This window comes from Stegostoma tigrinum, chromosome 14 (genome assembly GCF_030684315.1).
Source record: "Stegostoma tigrinum isolate sSteTig4 chromosome 14, sSteTig4.hap1, whole genome shotgun sequence".
Taxonomy (NCBI): Eukaryota; Metazoa; Chordata; class Chondrichthyes; order Orectolobiformes; family Stegostomatidae; genus Stegostoma; species Stegostoma tigrinum.
The window spans coordinates 22146835-22168855 of NC_081367.1; the positions used below are offsets into that span (position 1 = coordinate 22146835).

Genomic DNA, 22021 nt, shown 5'->3' on the forward strand with positions numbered 1-22021 from the left:
TGAAAAGCCCTTATATTTTTGGGAGCTCCAATTCAGGAGTTATTTCTAACCATAAGTGTTCGAGAACCGCCTTACGTGCTGACACAGATGCATGACCAACAACTGCTGTGTGTTTTTTTTGACATTTCAGATAAGAAGCTGAGCAGATTCTCAGGAGATGAAATGGAGACTCCCGTCTGTTAAATGAGTGTAATTTAGTGCAGTTTGAGAAAAACGCAAACCATGGTGCTAGTTAGTAATGTGGTTATTTATTTCTTGGAGTGATCACTGCCTTGCAAGATTCCGTAGCCACCACATGGAGCCATTGGCTGCACCTCTCCCACTCTCACGCTCACCACTTGAGAAACTTAAAAAAAAGATTTCACTTTTCTTCAAGGGTCCCAGTCATTTTCACACCAGCGCTTTTTGTATTATTTGTATCTATTTGTAACCTTTTGGGGAGAAGATGCAGCCTATCTTAATACTGGCTGCATTGGTCTGAAACAAATTGCTGGAGAAACTGAGCAGATCTGGCAGCATCTGTAAAAGAAAGCAGAATTAATGCTTTGAGTCCATTGACCCCACCTCAGAATTGATGGTAGCTGGGAAAAGGTCCTATATGTTCCGAAAACTGGGAAGAAAATCTAAACAGATAGAGATTCAGCCCAGAGAGAGAGAGAAAGGCAGTTTGACAGAGGAAGGGATGGATAACAGTAAGTCAGGGAAGGAATAGAGACTATATTAGGTGAAAATGGACTGGTTGTGCAGAAACCACCCTGCGTCATGACGGGGCCTGGGGTATGAGGCTGGGTAAAGGACGTCAAAAGAGGGGTTCTGCACTGAAACTGCAGGAGGCTGCAGGAACCCCAAGCAGAAATTAAATTGCTGCTCTTCCAGCTTGCACCGAAACATTGCAGCAGGCCTGAACCGGATATGTTGGTGAAGGAACATGGTGGTGTTAATCATACATCATCATAGAATCCCTACAATGTGGAAATAGGCTCGTTGGCCCAACAAGTGCTCACCAACCCTCAGAGCATCCCACCCAGACCAATTCCCTTTTAACTCACCCAATCTACACATCCCTGAACACTACGGGCAATTTAGCATGGCCAATCCACCTAGCCTGCACTTCTTTGGACTGTGGGAGGAAACCGGAGCACCAGGAGGGAACCCACACAGACACGGATGGAATGTGCAGACTTCACATAGACAGTCACCCAAGGGTGGAATTGAATCCAGGTTCCTGGCACTGTGAGGCAGCAGCGCTAATCACTGAGCCACCATGTTACCCACTGTCCCATACTGAAAACGCAGGCAACTGGAAGCTTGAGATCATTTTTATAGACAGAACTTAGCCTGGGTGACCATTTTGTGGAACACCCTGCATTTTGTCTCCCCACAAGGAATCTACAATGTGAGCAGCAAATATGGTAGAGTAGATTGAGTGACATGCAGATAAACCTCACATGAGGAAGGAGGAAGTAAGCAAGCTGGCATTGCACCTTCTGCGATCACGGAGAAGGTGCTGTGGAGGAGTGGGGAGGTGTTTGGAGTGAACCAGGGCGTTCCAGAGAGAAAAGTCCCTGCAGAAGGCTGAAGGGAGGGGAGGTCTACACTGGCCTCCTGGTTTATACAGGACTGTATGAGTCTTCCACCTAAATGGCAGGCCGTGACCAGTGGTATTGATAATGTGTTAGTTTTGTGGTGGACTATATTTGACTCGATTTGCATTAATTTCTGTTTTAGAGCCTTGAAATGTTTCCCAATGAATTTATATATGCATACATTCATTCTTTATTGTGGAGAAATGTTTTATACTTAAAATAATTATTATATTAATAGATTACTTATTCCTATCTCCTTAGGCCATGCACCCTCGGACTATAAATTGCTGTCAGTACATGTTATGATTCGCCATGGTGACAGGTATCCTCTCTATGCCATTCCGAAAACAAAGCCACCACCTATTGACTGTATCCTAATTCCCACTAGGTAAGTTCATTCATAAAATTTGATTAACACTAGATTGTTCTGACTTTCTGAAAGGACAGACAGGAAGGAAAGGCTGGTGGGTATTCTTGGTCTAGGATGGACTAAATATGATAACAAGAAAAGACTTGATCAGTAGATGTAGAATCAACTTGGGTGGAGGTAAGAAATACAAAGGAGGTGAAGACACAGGGAGGAGCTATATATAGGCCTCTAATACTATCCATACGATGGAACAGAGAATATATCAGGAGATAATGTAAACATGTAACAAAGTCAGTTATGTAATCATGGATGACTTTAATCTTCATGTCAATTGGGATAAGCAGATTGGCAAAGGATGAATTTGTGGAGTGTAGCCAGGACAGTTTCCTGGCACAATATGTTATAGATTCAACTTGGGATCAGGCAGTTTTTGATCTGTAATGAGGCAGGTTTAATGAATGACCTTAGATTAAAAGATCCCTGCGGAAGCATTTAAATTTAACATTCAGTTTTAAGAGGGAATAATCTAGGTGGAAAACAACTGGGCTAAGCTTAAGTAAGGGTAATTATAATTGAATGAGGGCAGAGCTGGCTAGAATGAATAAGGAGAGGAGTTTGGCAGAAAAAAAAACAGTTGTGGAACAACAGCATACTCACAACAAAGCTATATCCCAGTGAGAAAGTAGGATCCGAGGAAGGTGTTATGCCAACCATGGTTAATACCTAGCCAAACAGTAAAAACATCCTTAAATATATAAAGTGGAAGAGGCCAAAGTTAGCATGGGTCCCTGAGAGAATGAGGATGGGGAAATAACAATGGGGAATCCAGGAAATGGGAAAGATGTTAACTAGATACTTTGCATCAGTAGCATTTCAAAATTAATAAATAACCGAAAGGCAACATGATGAGAGGAAATTAATACTGTAACTATCACTGTATAAAGGGCCAGGGTAACTATTGGTGCTAAAGTTTGACAAGTTCTATGGAGCTCATGCACTGTCGTATTAAGGGGAGTAGTCACAGAGAGTGCGGATGCTCTGGTTGAAATCTTGCAAGAATCCTTACGTTCTGGAAAAATTGAAGAGGGATTGGAAACTGCCAAATGTAGCATCTTTAGTTTAAAGGAAAGGAGTCAAAAATGCTTGATTATGCCAGTTAACTTTACATTTGTTGATGGGGAAATATTGGAGTATTATAAATGATGTAATGGCAGAGTCAGCATGAAGCGGAAATGGTGTCTGGCAAAATTATTCAAATTCTTTAAGGAGATAGCAAGAGGATAGATGTAGGAGAAGTTGTAGATATAACCTATTTGGGTTTTCATGAAGTGTTTCATTAGGCTATTTAATAAGTGCCCATGATGTTTCAAATTAATATGGATAGAGAATTGGCTAACAAATAAAAGACACAGAATTGACTGGGATGACGACCTGTTACTAGTGGAATGCCACAGAGGCCACAACTATTTAGAATATAGATTAATGGTTGGATGAAGAAAGTGAATGTGCTACAACCAAGTTTGTGAATGACACAAAATTTGTTGAAAAGGCAAGTGGTTAGAATGACAGACTCTATAGAGGGATATAGACTGATTAAAACTGTAGAAAATAGTTGGCAGATGGAATGTAATGTGGGAAAATGTGAAATCATGCATTTAACAGGCAGAATTGTGCAGCTGGATGTCCCATAAATGGAGAAAGACTGCAGAAAGCTGTAGCATAGAGGGATTTTGGGGGTCCCCGTATATAAATCACAGAAGGCTGGCATATAAATTCAGCAGGTAAATGGAAGGCAAATGTCATGTTGGTCTTTACTTCAGAGGGAATTTAGTTTAAAAATAGAAAGATCTTGCTAAGCTCAGGCTTTAGTCAGACTATGGCTGGAGTACCATGAAGAGTTTTCGTCCTTCAACAGAAAATATTGGCATTGAAGGCAGTCCAGAAAAGGTTCAACAGGTTGATTCCAGGTTTGAAGGGATTTTCATGTGAAGAGAGGCTGAATAGATTGGGCGTGTACTCATTGGAATTTAGAAGAATAAGAAGAGATCTTATTGTAATGGATAAGATTGTTGGGTGACTTGATGGGGTAGATATGAAGAAATTGTTTTGCTTGTGGAAGAGTCTAGGAGCAGAGGGCATAATCTTGAAGTAAAGAGTCATTCATTTAAAAGAGCGATGAGGATTTTTAAAAATTTCAGATGATAGTGAGTCTGTGCAATTCTTTACCACAGAGCACTTTTGAGGCTGATAATTGTGCATATTCAAGGTTGAGATAGACAGATTTTTAATCAGTAAGGTGATCAAGTATTATGAGGAAAAGGCAGGAAAGTGGAATTGAGGATTGTCAGATCATCCATGATTCCATTAAATGGTGCAGCAGACCTAATGGGTTGAATGGCCTAGTGGCCTAGTTCTGTTCCTATGCCTTGTTGCCTTATGGTGATTGTGAAATGATGTTGATGCTTGAAATAAAATATAATCAGATTAAAGTAAATTAATGTCTCAAAATACAACACAGACCAATATTTAGAAGTTTTCAAAAATACAAATAAACTGTGGCTAATGCAAACATTTCAATAGAGCTTTGTTTTGTATAGTAAATAAAAATACTTACAATGTAGCTGAAACTCTTGGTAAATTTTGTGATGGAATAACAAACACTTAATGATTACTTGGTTGCCATAGATTTATCCCTTCTGGAGGATACAGGCTGCGAAGTTAGCCATTGACCAATTTCCTGTGGATCGTGAATTCCATATGCCGTGGCACTGAGGGTGAGGCAGATTGCAGCACAGAATCAGTGCCAACTATTGGAAAAGAAAGTAGAACAGCTAGACCTCAAGATTCATGGTTGAGTGTGAAAGCAAGGAGGAATCACAGACAGTCAGAGGCACCTAAAAGAGCAAGAGAGAACAACTCCAAAACAGTCACCAGCACCTAAAGGAACAGCAGAGAATGCAGACAACATATAAAACAGTGTGAGGAAAGGCGAGAAAAAAGTCTTAATGACATCACAAGAAAATTGTGAATTGACTGCTTGTTTAGCAGCCACTGTTAGAGACTATGTCACACCTCCAGTAATTTTGAACAATGTATATTTCTAAATTAACACAGTGTAAGAAATAATTTATAGGCACAGGAGAGGAAGCTGCTTTGTAAGTAAGGGTGAAGAATTACTACTTTCTACTAATGACTAGTCAGGAGTGTGAAGTTAAAATAGATGAAGTAACTAAAGTTAAAGTAACTGAAAAGTATAAGTTAAAGTATGGCAAGCCAGCTCAGCTGAGCAGAATGCCTGACCTGTGGCAGGTGGGAGATGTAAACACTTCTCTTGACCTATACTAGCCAATGTAAATGAAAATAGCAAGGGGTGCTCAAGCTTGAGCTCAAGGGTTTCAGACCTCAAGCAATGATGCGGTGCGACTGAGAGGCAGAGAGCCATGAGAAACATCAAAACCTTCTATAAGTACATCAGCAGTTAAAGCGTGGTAAATATAGGAGTAATGCCAATTAAGGACTAAAAAGGGAATTTACACATGGCGGCAAGAGGCTTAGCTGAGATGTCACATGAATACTTTGCAGTTTTCTTTGACTTGGGCAGAATCTGCTCTGTAGGTAATGTGACAGAAAAGAAAAAGCGATCACAAGAAGGATTTTTAAAAACTGATGAGGAGATTTTGGATAATCTGTTGGTACTTGAAGTTGAAAAGGACCCAAGACTGAATGAGATCTAACTAAGTATATTGAAGGAAGTGGAATTCGTGGTCACATTGACAATAATTTTTCAAACTTCCCTAGCTTTGGGGATAGTGCAGAGGATGGAGAATTACAAAATTACAAAAATAAAACTGGACTTCAAAACAAAAGTCATTTGACCCAGAATGTTAACTCTGATTTCTCTCCACAGATGCTGCCAGACCTGCTGAGTTTTTCCAGTAATTTCTCCTTTTGTTTCTGATTTACAGCACCCACAGTTTTTTCAGTTTTAGTAAAATAGAAGGTGTTATTCTAAACAGTGCAGGAGCAGAGAAACTTAGGTGTACATATACATGTCGTTAAAGTTGGCAGGACTGGTAGAGAGAGCTGTTAGTAAAGTATACAGTATTGTAAGCTCCATTAGTGGAAGAAGAGTGTACAAGAGCAGGAAAACTATTGCTGAACCAACGCAGGACACAAGTTAGATTTTAGCTGGAGTATTTTGTATGGCTCTGGGCACCATTCTGTGTGAAGGATGTGAATGCATAGGTGAGTGTGCAGGAGAAGTTTACAAAAATGTTTCCTGGGATGAGAAACTTCAATTATTTGCTAGGTTGGAGAGGTTGGGACAGTTTTCTTTCCAGATTGGAAGGCTGAGTGGAGATTTGATACACATTTTCAAAATCATGAAGGGTCTTGACCAAAATAGATTGGAAGAAACTGTTTCTCATTTTCAAAGGTTCGTGAATCAGAAGGCAAAATTTTAAATTACTTTTCAAAAGAAGCAAATACGAGGTGAGAGAAATCTTTCTCACACAGTGAGTGGTCAGGTTTTAGAATGTGCTGCCTGGAAGTGTGATGGAGTCAAGTTCAACTGAGACATTTAACACAGCATTGAATGATTATTTAAATAGAAACAACATGCAGGGCAATGGGGAAAGCCAGGGACTTGGCATTCTCTCAAATTTCTCACAGAGCTTTTGTGGACATGGTGGACCAATTGGCGTCCTGCATCATAAAAATTCTGAGATTCCTAGTGAGGTGCCATGGTAATGTCATTGCACTCCTACAAAGGGAAATCCAGAAATTAAGATGAAGATTATTAACAGCTATGAACACTATAATTGTATTGAATACTCCTGCTCCTATTTTGATATGACTAGCTGGAAGTGCTTTGTGAAGATAGGAAGAACTATGTTTCTGCCGCTATAACCACTGACCTCCCTGTTACCAAACTAAAACTGGGCCACAGACTCGAAGGGATGTAGTAGTGTTTTGTGCATATAATGGGCTGGAAATCAATGAAACTTAGTAAAAAATTTGTGGGAATGCTTGTAAGGTATGCAGAAGCAAGCAACATATTTGGTAATTTTAAACTGTCTTAAGATAAACAAATATGGAATAAAAGGCTGTTCTTGGATCATAATATTGTTAGGTGAACAGTGAAAGAAACATTGACTTAATTCTAGCAAATGAATTAAGGCAGATAACTGGTGTTGGTTAAGAAAACATTGTGGAAATAAAGACTAATCCATCTGACTGAAACATGAAAAACAATCCTACAGGTAATAGCAATAAAGAAAATCATGAGGAATACTCTAGCAAGACAAGAAGTTCAAAGCGCTAACAGGGAGTACGAAGTTAGGACATAAAAGGAAAAAAAATAACTTTTACAAGCACAAAAAAAACAACACAATCACAGAATTATTAAATCATAGGAAGAGGCCATTTGGCCCATTACATACATATATGATCTCTATTGGAGGAACTTAACTAGTGCCACCCCCTTCCTTCTCCCTCCACCCTTACACATTATTCCTTTTAAAGAACAACCCAATTCTCTCTTGCATGGCTCAATATAACTTTTATTAACAGAAACTTCATGTTGTGCCTTCCAGATCCTGGCACTCATTGTATGAAAAAAATGTTGTTTTTACTGTCATGGCACCATTGCTTCTTTTGGCAATTACTTTAAAGCTGTGCCCTCTTGCTCTCGATCCTTCTGACAAGTTTCTCCCCCTCTAAGCTGTCCAATTCCTTCATGATTTTGAAACAACTGTATGAAATTTTCCTCTCAACGTCTTATCCAAAGAAAACAGTTTTAACATCTCCGATTTCTCCTACATAAGTGAAGTTCCTCATCTTTGGGACCAATCTTCTGAACCTTTCCTGCAGCTCTTCCAATGTCTTCTGATCTTTCTTAAAATGTGCCCAGAACAGTATGCACTATTCAAATGGAGACTGAAACAGTGCTCATTGAATCGTAGAACCCATACAGTGTGGAAGCAAGCTGTTTGGCTAATTGAGTCCATTCCAACACTCCAAAAAGCATCTTACTCAGACCAATCCCCTATCCTTGTAGCATTACATTTCCCATGGCTAATCCATCTGACCACACTTGGACACTATGGGCAATTTAGCATCACCAATCCACCTAAATTGTAAGACTTTGGAATGTGGAAAGAAACCACAGAGAAAACACATGCAGACACAGAAAGAATGTGAAAACTCCACACAGGCAGTCGCTCAAGGTTGGAATCAAACTCTGAAGTCCTTGGCGCTGTGAGGCAGCAATGCTAACCACTAAGCCACCTTGCTCTATATAAATTGATCATAACATGTTGAATCTGCTGTTTGTTTGGCCGATTACAAGCTGTATTGGGTTCTTTTGGAGGGTTCATCACTGCGAGACCTTTTGAGTTCACTCATCCTTTGCTTAAGAAACTTACCACATTAATTACATATCACACACCGATGGCGTTTCTCACATCCGTTTTCTGCCCCATCTTACTATATGCTGTCTCCATAACAACTCACCGGGTGTCTCTAAATTCACTGGCATTCCTTGCACTCACACCATCTTTAACAGGCCACTATGCACCCTGACGAGCACAGTCAGTCCACAGCTGCAATGCATGGGCCCTGACATTTGGAAATGGCAGATAGAGACAAGTTGGTGGCCTTCTTTGCTGGCAGGACCTGGAGGACCTGCTGGAGGGGATGGTGTTACACAGGGCCTCCTCTTCCCCCAGGACCAGCAGTGGAGGCCAAAACACCAGACCATGCCAGCTTGGTCTGAGATTGCCACCTGGTCAGTGCAGTCTCTGGAGGAATGCATTGTACCATAGGGGAAGGTCAGAGACCTTCTCCTTTCTGCCATTGTAAGTGACATCATTTTCTCTGCAATACCTCACCCTCATTCTACCTCTGCTACTGTACCCACTTCAGCTCAAGCTCAACCACTCTCAATGTTGCATAACATCTCCTCAACTCACTGTCACCATCCCCAGCTCCCAACAGCACAAACCTGCATGCCATCTGTCCTGCCTACTTACTTGCTTAGGACACTTCACAACCTGCACCGACAGAATTGGTTGTGCCACCCGCTTTTATTTCCTGCAATACCTACCTCTCTCTCATTCCATGAAGAAAACAGCCCTCAATAGGGCAGAAAGAGTCCAGACAGGGGTTTTCCTGCCTGTCCTTCAGCTCCTCAACCATTTTGAGAAAGAGCTCTCACTCTGAACATCCGAAAAAGGACCTGAAACGATATCGGAGGCTCCCCGTGATTTAATGTGCTGGGACCCCTGTCCAAATGCTATTCCCTTCATATGAGGCCTGATGACAAGTGTGACAAACTTCCTGTTGTTTGCGCTAATCAACAAGGCAACGTAACAGTTTTATGAGCCTGGTATCTCTCGCTAAGGAGGCAAAGTGCAAGGCAAATATGCCGTGAGCATCCAGTTAATCTCAAACTGAGCAAGTGCTGTGACAATGAGTGAAGAGTCTGGAGAAATTGTCTGGTCCAGTCTGTGAACTGGGCATGTGCCCTGAATGTGAAGTGTCCTTGTTGGAATAGTGATAATTGTCGGTGTAACCTGAATGTGCAGCATTGAATTGAGGTAGCATCCTGAAGTGGATCAGAGATGTGCCATGAATGATCTTAGAGACTGGTACGTGTTGGATGCCAAAATTGATGGAGGTGAATTGCATGTGGCTGGTGCCCATGGAGCCTGCCCTAAGGTATTGTTGTTTGGTTCCCAACATGAAGGTAGTTTGGGGTAAGTGGGTGACCTGAATCCAGTAAGTGGCCACTTGTGGCTCCTTGTCAAGTTTTCCCAATGTGTAGCTTGTTTGGCGAGTTTGGTAAGAGGGAGGCTGAAAATTAATGAGAAAAAATGTAGTGTTAACAAAGCGTTATGATGTGATATGCTTTGTTAACTGCCCTCTCAAATTGTCTTGCCACTTTCAGTAATTTTAATGGATATATATTCACATAACTCATTTGTTGCTGTTTACAAATGATTTAACCATATAACTGCCCCCTTCTTTGGAAAAATAAGTCATATCAATGTAACCATTCCAGTCATTCATTTTATTTTCTAAACCAGAAGAAAATAAATTTATAAATGAACTGAAGACTTTAATGGTCTTTTATAGCTTTCTAGAAATATTATTCATTGGCATGGCTTCGTAGAGAGTTGCGATGATTCTATCTTTTGGATTTATTATCCATCACTCTCTATGGTGAGTTAACACTGCAATGCTGTGTCTGTTACTCTTGGTTCTAGGGGTTGAGTTTGATGCAGAACGAGTCATCTGACAGATGCTGGGAGCTCCTCTTTATCAAAAGAGGCCAAAGGGTATGAGAGGAGGTGGAGTAAATAATTAAGCAAACAAATAGTAAATCAGTAGCATTTGATATGTAATGATGAGTTAAAGACCAAAAGCTTAGTTGTTGAGAATTGAGAACTCTGATGAATGACTAGGGGAGAAATTATACAACCTACGTATTAGGAGAATTCAGTCCTTGTGTACAATGCCCTAACAGAGCCCTGTTGGTACTTTAACAAATTCTTGTTAAGGGATTTGATTAGACGTTTTTGGGATTTCTTTTCCAAGAACATGTCACTCCATTACCCTACTCTAACATATAGAACAAGAATGCAGTGGGGCATGGGAGCAATATCGATCGATAAATACATATCCCAGAATAAAATAAATACTTGGCAGTTTGTGTTAAAGCCACCTACCATGCAGTGTGAAATGTGCTTTGAAATTCATATCCTGCAGTTACAGCATTTTAAAATAATCTGTCAGTGTGTTAATGATGCCTCCTTGCTTTTGATGTATGAGTGGGCTTCTGCCAAATTTCTAAATCGTGGTTATACAATTGTTTGCTGGTAATATGCAGTTTTAACTGGATGCCAAGATACTATGTCTGTCTACTGAGGTCTGCAAAATAAAAAGATTCGGCATCAGTTCCTTAACCATGATGTTGTACAAGGCTTGAGCCTCATGTTCAGGTTAGTGTGATGTAACTGCATGTGTTTGTGCAGACATGGTGGTCTTTACCGAGAATTCTTCAGTACCAGCCTTGTTCACAACTTCACCACCTGTCAATATTGATTACAATGATTTAGATGAAATATTTCTATCTGTGCCACATGATGTTTTGTTTTATACTCTGTTCCAACTGTGCAGAAGACAGAATGTTGGAGTCATTTTTCTTCTACAAATTCACTGAAATGCCCAGTAGAATAAGATAAAAGTAGAAGCTTTATAAACAGTGTATGTTTCAAATCTATGCATTCCACTGTCATATCCTGCTTACAATGGCACAAAAGTGCAAAAGTTTTCTTCAATGCCCTTTTAACAGCCATGCATAATTCCAACTCTTTAGGTCAGTGTGACCTCTAGGTAAACAACATTGATTCCAATACTATTTGGACTCTAGTTCGAAGCGAATGTAGCCATAAAATAAATTTCCATACTGTTCACTTATTTTCTTTTCTTGATTGCTTTCTTTATACTTTTATTCTTAACGTTCTCTTGAGACTTTTTTCTTGCCTTACACTTACTTTATACTTCACATTGGATATTCCTTCTCACATTGTCTTTATTCCATTCTTTTTCTGTATTCGTTCTGGTATGTTCATATACAGTTCTCTGCAAACAATTGTGAATTACCCAAGAACTGGAGGAGCTTACTGTTCCCCACTGCTTTCTCCATAGCAACATCTTGGTCAATCAGCGTTGACTTGCCAACCTATCCGTATACTTCCTTCTTGTGGCACAAGTTGTTGAGATCATTGGAAGTTTGGCATTGTTACACTTATCTTGATGTGTGTAAGACAAATAACTTTGTCAACAGCTCTCCAAATATTGCCAAAAATATATTAAGTTTAAATTTAGAAATGGCACTCTTAACGTAAAATCCAATCTCAGGAGTTTGTCCATCTTTAGCCAGCCATATTAATTGCAGGTAATTTAATTTTCCTAAATTTTTCCTTCAACAAAGTGCATTTATTAAACTCCTTTAATTTTAAGTAATATCTTACAGTGCTTTACAAGAAGATGTCATTCAACATATGAGCGTGATGAATAGCAAGATGAGAGAGGACTTTTCCTTGTTTATACTTAGGATTTTTAACCAGACCTGTGAAGGTGGTACTAAAGATGGATGGCCCTGGGAAATTGCAATAATAATGTATTAGCCTGGTTTGCTACCATGTTTCCATCTCTGACCACTTTGTCCAGGAGCAGACTGAATATAATGTCAAGAACACTCACAACAAGAAAAGGGCAGTTGAAATTCTTGAAGCTAGACTGCTGCCATGAACTGGGATGGTTTTCTGTTCCTGTTGCCTTGTCATGTCAGTCTGGGCAACATCCCAGCTGCCTGAGGGAAGAGGTCTTTTCTCCTATGGTCCACCTCCTGCACTCATGCCATTGAGAATGTTGGAGCATGCTTCAGCTTTTTTAAACTATTCTCCCTCTTCTTTCCACTTAGTGGTGGTTCTTTAACTGTACATGGTGCCTGCTACAGCCCAAGTGCATTCTGCATTTACCTACCAAATGCTAGCGTTGAAAGTGGTGAATCCCTTTCCAACTGGAACTCTCTGCTCTTCAAAGCATTGTGACAGTTGTCTGGTTACTTCCTATTATGCTTAAATGTACCTACAAGATGCTGAAGCTGCCTCAGAATGCTTCGTTTTGATTGACACAGAGAATTATCTGAAAATTGGATCAAATGCTCTGCCATGCCATGGGTTGTATTTCTAACTGGCCTGGCCACAAGGCAGGCAAACAATACATCAATCATCCCCTTTGGGAGAATCGGATATTTTGGTTTATTTGTGACTGGAGTGCCTCATATTGATGGTTTCTGACAGACGTGGTGTGGTTTACATTCCTTTGTGAGTGATTTGTTTGTCTTGTGTTTAGTGAGGTCAGAGAGGATTCCTCGTGAGGCCGTATATGTCTAAATGTGAATTTCTCTCTTTTTTAAAAATTCATTCACGGGATGTGGGTGTCACTGCCTTGGCCAGCATTTATTACCCATCCCTAATTTCCCAGTGGACTGTTAAGAGTCAACTACATTACTGTAGGTCTGGAGTCACATATAGGCCAGGCTAAGTAAGGATGGCAGTTTCCTTCCCTAAAGGACACTAGTGAACCTGATGGGTTTTACCCAACAATTGACAATGGATTCATGGTCGTCATTAAACTTCCAATTCCAGATTTATATTCTAACATTTATATTCCCCTATATTGAATATCATATTTGTCATATTGACAGATTGGTTTAAAAGATGTGCAGATTTTTCTTTTTGTTATGCCCAGTTCTCAGGAGCAAAGCAGAGAAAAAGGTAGAGCCCTGTTGATCACCATTACACTCTGTGATTCTAGGAGTTCTAGAAACTGATGGTGAGATTCGTGCTGATCCCCTCTGTAGTCTTGTATGCTTCCGGGTCAAGGAGCTAGGGATGAGAGGGAGGCTCGGACATGGGATAAGGTCAGGGGTGGGAAGACTTTAAAACTGGTGAATTCCATGTTTAGGCCATCGGGCTGTAGGCTCCTGAGGCAGAATATGAGGTGTTGTTCCTCCAGTTTGTGGGTGGTGTCATTGTGACACTGGAGGAGGCCCAGCAGGATATGCCACCCACTGACCAATCCCCACCACTCTCTACCTGCATCCACCTATCACCGTCCCGCCTACCTTCCCCAGCCACACCCCTCCCCTCTCTATTTATTTCCCAGTTCCCTTCTCCTCTCCCCGTTTCTGAAGAAGGGTCCCACCTTGAAACATCAACTACCCTACTTGTCTGATGCTGCCTGGCCTGCTGTGTTCATCCAGCTCCATACTGTGTTGCCACATTTGATCACTTTCCTGTTTCTTAGCTTTTGAAATATTAATACCAAATAGGGACTGTTTTTACAAAGCTGACATGCTGCAGAGAAAAGATAAACTACTGCCTTGTGATCTGCAAATCAGTTATGAGTTGTAATCCAGGCTGCAGTGCGAGACAAGGGAGGAGATTGCAGGGGTCTTGTCATTAATTTTCAGATTATCTCTGGACACAGAGAATATTCCAGGGGACTCAAAAACAACTCATGTGGTACTACTGTTCAAAAAGGATGGTAAACATATCTCAGGAATAGTAGACCAGTGACTTTAATATGAGTAGTGGGGAAATTATTGGAAATAGTTCTGAGGGACAAGAGTTAAACTTAACTTGGAGAAACAAGATAGCCACCGTGGTTTTGTCAGTGAGTTATCATGGTTTGACATTTTTTGTATAGATATGGCTAGGTATGTGGATGAGAGTAGTGAAGTGGATATTGTCTACTTGGACTTTGGCAAGGTATTTGACAAAGTCTGTCATGGAAGAATTGGTGGACAGTGAAAAAGTCCATGGGACCCAGGGCAGTTTGGAAAATTAGAAAAAAAATTGGCTTAGTGCAGCTGGCAGAGGATGATAATCTGAGGCTGTTTTTATGATTGGTTTGGTGCCAGGTCCCTTTCTGCTTGTACTGTGTAATAATGATCTTGACATGAGTATGGGAGATTCGATCAGTAGGTTCATGGATGATGTGAAAATGTGTGGTGTGCTAAATAGCGAAGAGGAAAGACTTACAGTAAAGGGGTGAGATGGACGAGCTGGTCAGACAGACTGAGCAATACAAAACAGAATTGAGTCTGGAAGGGTGTGAAGTGATGCATTTTGGGAAGGCTAACAAGGCAAGAGAATAGTAGGACCTTAGAAAGCACAGAGAATGAGAGGGACCTTGTTGTGCAAGTCCGTAGAACCTTGAAGGCAACAGCCTTTACTAGTCAAAGCATTGAATACAAGAACAGGGAGGTTATGTTGGAGTTGGATATGTTGTTAATTAGGAAACAGCTGGAGTAATGTGAGCAGTTCTGTTTGTCACACTACAGGAAAGATGCGACTTCTCTAGAGACATTGCAAGGGAGTATCATTAGGATGTTGCTAGGGCTGGTGTGTTTCAGCATGAAAAGTGACAAATAGACTGGGGTTGTTATCTTAATGCAGAGAAGGCGTGTCTTGACTGAGGTATATAGAATTATGAGAAGCATAGATAGGAATAAACTTTCCACTTTGTAGAGGGATCAGTAACTAGGGGCTATAAATTTAAGATGGAGAGCAGGAGGTTTACAGGGTGTTGAAGAAAGAACTATTTCATGGAGATGGTGGTGGATACCTAAAACTCACTGCCTGTAGGAGTTGTCAAGGCAGGAACCATCACAACATTTAACAAGCATTTAGATAATTAGTTGAAGAGCCATAACACACAAGGCTACAGGCCAAGAATTGGAAAACGATGCTAAAGTTGATAGATACCTAGTGGATTGACTGTCATATCCTTGGCTGGTAAACTCTGATTCTATGACAACATGTCATCTACCTGTCCACCCTAAGTCTACATATAGCACTTACCCAGTTTAAAACCTTAAGTTTTAATCCTTTATAAAGGGATTTGAAATAGAAATATGTGTTTTAACACTCAGACTGACTGAAGAGTGGGAAGAGAGAGATGAAGGACCTGATACAGAGGGGGAGAGCTTGTCATGGTTTTGAGACACAAGCAAAACCTCACTATTATGTTATATAGATTTTACTATTTTTGTATGTCGTGGCAAAGAGGACAAGCAAAACAAATGAAGTGTGGAAATTATAAAAGTGAGAAGGTTAAGGTGAAACAGACCTCACTTGGAACTGCCATTAATTTATAACTTATTCTCCATTCCTAATTCTATGTTTTTCTTTTCTGGCTGATTTTATTGGACCCTGACTCTTCAATGCACCATTTCCTGCCGAAGAGAAAAACCTGTACTGAATTTGATTCTATTTCCTTCACATTTTTGGTGGGAGGTGTTAGAAAAAGGCGGCATATTCTTATATTCATTTTACTGTATTGTTACTTCAAGCGTCTCTGTCTTCCCTTTATTAGAACTAACTGCTTCTCAAATGGCACAATGTATGTGTAAGGCTGCATCAGTTTCTGTTTCTTTATTTTAACATCAGTGACTGTTACAATTGAGACATTTATATCAATCCAGAAAGATCGCATGGTGATTCTGCTGTTGCTTTAATAGGAGCTGGTTATTTACTTCATCAGGATTATACTGGATGATGCAGGTACATGACCTGGTGGTGTCATCATTAGATCCACATCTGACTACTTCTTTCCAATTCTGTTTTCCTTTGCTCGTGTACAGCTTTGTTGGGAGTGATCACTCTCCCATATCATAATAGTTGCTTTTTATTCATGTCTGAGTCTTTAGGACATAACGCCATCAACTAGCCATTTCAATTGGGCAGCAATCGCTCCCAGAGTAGACCTTTTATTCAGAGGCACTTGTGCTTTTCCTGGTACTTCATGTTATCTGCTTGCTGTGATGAACCAGTAGCAATATATTGCACCCTGGTGGTTGAGAGAATTTGTACTGCTGAGTGTTGAATGTGAATGTCAGCAGCAGTTCTTCTGATTGTCTAATGTAACTTCAAACAAAACACTGGGACAATAACATCAACAGCTGTTTAAGATGTTTCAAGATTTCCACTGAAATTTCTGATTACGGGAGGAGATCAGAGAACTCTCATGGAAATTCTCCCATTTCATGCACTGTTTACATTAATGAATTGTAATCGCTGTGAATGTGGGTTCATCCAGGCTGCTGCTGTAACTTTAACTGAAAGCATGGAGAGATGACATCAGCAGTGCATATTAGTGGTCAAACCAAAGACCTGCCTTCAGGCAGAATACACATGATGATGATGATGATTAATGGTCTGTCCCTTCTTACAGTCTGTATTGGCAGCTCCCTCTCTTTCTTCGTCAGTCACTCTGTCTCAGGCACTGCATAAATTTCCTGTGCTGTCTTTTCACAAAACGTAAGGATTTACAGATTGAAAAATGGTAGAACCATGTGCTTACAGCATAGAAAGAGACACTTCAGCTCACCACACATGTGTCAATGCTTTGAAAACGCTATTCAATTATCTCCCATTTTGCTTCACTTTTCCTCATAACACTGCAAATTAGTCCTCTTCAAGTACATATCTAATTGTCTTTTTTAAAAGCCCTACGGTGTCTGATTTCATTGCCCTATACATGGAGTATTCCAGACCTTAATATTATTTTAATTCTGTGCCCTCTGGATCCTGGCCCATTTGTCATAGGAAATATTTTCATGCTACGTTTTCTGATGTAAACCTACCCTTGTTTTAAATACATTTATTAGATCTCCCTTAACCTTTTCGGATTTAATGTGGACAATGATTGTTTTTCTAATATTTTTCCCAAGAATTTATACTCCAGAATTTGTACTTAGGTACCTTTGTAACTAAGGTGGCACTGAAAGTGGCAACTTGTAAATTTTTCACAGTACTCACATGAGTACAATTGACAATAAAGCTAATTCAATTCAGTTTAATTTAATCTGTCCACATAACTGAATAATCTTGATTTACATAATCAATACATCTGAAATTTGTCAGGGAAAACTTCGGAATCATCTTTTCATGTGGAATTATATTTGTAACATCATGATCCAACTTGTTTACTGTAAAGCAGCTTGGCTGACACCAAAAAAAGTTAGAAGTGCAGTGTAGAACTCTTTTAGATTTTACTTAATGTCGCAGATTTTCAAAAAGGCCTAATTTTACCTATTTCCTTCTGTCCCCTTAATCTCTTTCAATCCCATCTTTCTTTTTATTTTGTTCGCCTGATTTGAAATTGAATTATATATTCTGAAACTTTCTGGTTCACACTCTCCATGCTCTTCAACAATTACTTAATTTCATTGGCCAAGGTGATTCACAATTTGTTGCCATCGCAGGGCACAGACCCAATAAAGGGCACAAACAGTTTTCATTGTATATGTTAGAGGAACTCCCAGTAGAAAATTCCCTCACATGTCTGTAAGAGAAACTTGTCGTCTACTGAGAGCCACACCTGGCCATTAATTGATAAAGAAAACTAACTGAATTTCTGAAACCTTTCCCAAATTCACAAGTTGGCGAGTTGTATTGTTGCTAAGCAACTGATGCAAGCTGTGCACTAAATTAAGGTTATCAATGTAGAACGATATTTATTAGAAATCAAATGCAAAAATGTAAAGTCGTGAAGAAAAGTACTATTTTTGGGCATTAATTTTAGGGACTTATGAGATGACCATTGACTCTCGCTTTATCTTCTTCACTGTAAACTAACTGGGATTTTAATTAAACTAATCTAAGCAGGGTGTATGTTTAAATTTACAATGCAATTTTATTTTGCTCTCTACACCTTTAACTGCTTGTATCTAAATCACATTGAAACGTACATAGAGGCATTACAAAACAAAGCATGACACCAATGTCACATAAGGTGATTTAAGTAGATGACTGAAAGCTTAATCAAAATGCTAGATTTTAAGGAGTGACTTAAAGGATAACAGGGAGTTGGAGAATTATAGGGAGGGAATTCCATATCTTTTGGCCCATGTAATTGAAGGCATAGCAATCAATTGTAGAGCAGTTTAAAAAAAACACAATCTGGGCCAGAATTAGGTGGGTGTAGATATCTCAGAGGGCGGTAGACCTGCAGGTTATTTCTGTGTTTGGGAAGGGAGAGGCCACAAAAGCCCTTTTAAAAAGGATACGTATTTTAAAATCAAGACGTTGCTGGACCGAGAGCAAAGGGCTGACGGGAATGGGCCTTTCCACAAGTTATAACAGATGCAGCTGAACTTTGGATGACCTTAGGCTCAGAGAATATAGAATGTAGGAGATGAGGCGGGAGTGTTTGAACAGTTACAACTAGTGTTAAAGAAGATATCAGTGAGGGTTTCAGCAAAGTCAGGAAATATTACAAACATGGGAGTAAGTGGCCTTAATGATGTAGAAACATGAAATCAAAAGTCCATGTCAAGGTGAGATGTGACCACCAAGGTTACAAACAGGCTGACTTAATCTAAGAGATAATGGGAACTGCAGATGCTGGGGAATTCCGAGATAAAAAAGTGTGGAGCTGGATGAGCTCAGCAGGTCAAGCAGCATCTTAGGAGCACAAAAGCTAACGTTTCGGGCCTAGACCACCTCGAGGCTTTATTTCCCATTGCTGGACATGAGAAATGACAATGAGTATGTTTGTTTTCATCAATACAACTTCTTTTTACATAACATGAAAATAGTGATGATGCTAAACTCACACATTTCAGCAAAACATTCTTTGACACAGCATCAATATGAATCATCTTATGGGACATAAGGCTGATGCTTTATTGAACAACGTGCCATCTAAGAGTTATTTTCCCCCCTCTTCTGAGAAATAGATAGCACCAATTGTTGATATGAAAATCATGGAGGTTACCGAGCAGAGTGAGCGGGAAACTCAGAATGCAGAAAGCGATAGTAGTTTGAGTGGTTGCGGTGGGTGGACATGATGTGTACAATACTAAGGGTTGTAGTCAGTGAGCTTGGTGAGATGACTGTGCACTGACAGAGTTAGAGTGAGTGTTTTTTTTAATCCTGAGATACGGGCATACCAGCTGGGTTGACATTTACTGCCTATCTCTAATTACCTTGAGAAGGTTAATTGGAGATTTGTTAGAGGTGTAGAAAATGATGAAGAGTTCTGATAAAGTTGTTAAGGAGAAACTGCTTCTGGTGGCAGAAGGATCAATAAGCCAGTGGGAACAGATTTAGGATGTTGGTAAAACAATTTGGCACCATGAAGGAAAACAGATTAAGCAATGGGTTGTGGTGATACGGCACATACTAACTAAAAGGATGATGGAAGCAGATGCCCTTCTGAAGAGAAAATGAATTTGTTTTATAACTTGAATTCTCAGCTTTATAGACAGCATGGGAGTGAGCTATTGCAAAATGTAAACAATGACTGTAGTGAGGGAAGTAATACAGGACTTTTTTTTGAAGTATGTGCCTGTGAATTGAAGTGTTGCTGTTTATTAAATGTTTTAATTTGTATCCAGGAGTATTAAACTTCACTTTTCTTTCTCTGTTGTAAGGAAACCTTCTCACCGCCTGCTGGAAACCTTCATCAAGAACAGGAACATTGTCACTGCATGTAAACTGGATGGCCCCTTGAACAATATTGCTCTCCTCCCCAGTCACACTGTGTGTGAAATGGGGGAATTGACCCAAATAGGTGAAGTACCATGCATCTTAGGTTTTCGCTTTTTTTTGATGATGCAAGCTGTAAATCTTGTGTGGAGTGTACATGTGCTACTCCAATGGTGTGAACGGCAGTAGTACAATTACACTATAAAGACAGTGTTTGTAAAGAGCGTGTGATGCTACACATGCAGAAATTCGAGTGTAGTTTTTATTTATTCATGTGACATTGGCATTGCTAGATAGGCCAGCATTTCTGCTGGATATGTATGGGCAATGGATGTTTATGAACTAAATAGGTTTTATGACCATTTGCAATGGTTATGTGATCACCATTAGACTAGCTTTTTATTCCAGACTTTTTATTGGATTCAAATTTCGCCATCTGCCAGAACATAAAATCCCAGAATATTAGATTGTGGTTCTGGATTGCTGGTCCAGTAGCATTATGATAAGTACCACTACCTTCCTTACCTGCTATCAGTGGTATAGTAAATTTAATTTATCAATACCACTTTTTAAACACCAATAATTTGTATCTGGTCTGACATGACAAAACTTTCTAGACTGATATACGTATTGCTGCAGTGTATGTATATCATTGAATTGACCTCGAAGGAAAGTAAGCTTTGAGTAAATATTATGTAATGAGAACATCTATGTATAATTGTTTACTTCTAAATTATTTTATTTCTAATTTCAACCTGTTTTTGTTACAGAGAATAATTGTGTATATTTATTAACTTCAACAAATGTTACATATTTCAATTCTTTGATTTATGAAAAATGAATGTTTGAATTATAAAGACAATCAAGTTTAAAGTGGGCATTTCTTCAGTGAAACAAGCATTTGCTAAAATCAGAGGTCAGAAAAAAAAGCATTCAAACAATGTTCTGAGATCATTTAAATTAACTTATGGTTTGACTTAATTTGCGATCAAAGTACATGGGTGTTTTTACTCACTCACTTAACTTGACAGTGTCCTTGCGCAACCTCTTTGTAGCCTCCTCACAATATACTTTTCAACTTGACTTTGTCATCAGCAATCATCAATATATTGTACTTCATTCACTTGTATAATCATGTTTAAACAGCGCAAAAGCTGTAGTCCTAGCTAAATTTCTTGTGGTGCTACAATAGTCACAAATTGATAACCTAAACTGACCTATTTGTTCTTATGCCTTGTTTTCTGCCCTACACATAATCCAGTGTCACTGGAGCAAACGTCTGCAACTCACTCCCTAATGTCGTTGCGGATGTATCTGCATCAATGGACTTCAATAGTTCACAAAGATAGCTCATCACCATTATCTCAAGATTAACTAGTGATAGGCAATAATGAATGAATAAAAAGTATCCTGCAAATCTTCAGTGCACAAACTGTTGCACATGCTTTTTGAGAATGCCGATACATTTTGTGCACTGAATTCCCCTTATCCACTCTTCTAGATATTCCTGTAAAACACATATCAGAATTGTCAATCATAATTCCGTTTTATAAAACTGTGATTCTGTGCAATTGATTTTCTAAGGGCCCTGCTATCATGTTCCTAAGAATAGATTCTAGCAACTTTTTACTATGGATATTAGGCTCATTGGCCTATAGTTTGCTTTTTTCTCTCTCTCTCTCCTTCCCTTCTTGAATAGCAGGAGAACAATTACTATCTTCTAAATCCATGGAACATTGCATACAAACAACTTTGTGCATTGATGGGCGAGTGTTTGACCATTGCCTTATTGGGGAAATGCTGATTGCAGGAACATTCAGCAGAAATTTATCTACTATACAAAGAAATAGACAGTTGGCACACTATTGCATCCTTAACTGAGAAACATTCAACCTGTAAAATTTCAAAACAATAAACATTGATTCTTTGGATTGACTGCAAGGTTCCTAACATTGCTTTTACTGTTAATCGAGAAGTTATGTGATATTCCCTTT

The 22021-nt window shown here is 39.5% G+C and overlaps 1 protein-coding gene across 3 annotated transcripts in view; it reads left to right on the top strand.

Annotated features, from left to right (window-relative positions):
* The window catches only part of pxylp1 (2-phosphoxylose phosphatase 1), a 161551-nt gene that overhangs the window by 133960 nt on the left and 5570 nt on the right, over positions 1-22021 (top strand). For all 3 annotated transcript variants that reach the window (XM_048542923.2, XM_048542924.2, XM_048542925.2), the window contains 2 exons: positions 1848-1974; positions 19973-20112. In XM_048542923.2, the coding sequence (XP_048398880.2) occupies positions 1848-1974; positions 19973-20112 (267 nt within the window). The remainder of the gene's footprint in view (positions 1-1847; positions 1975-19972; positions 20113-22021) is intronic.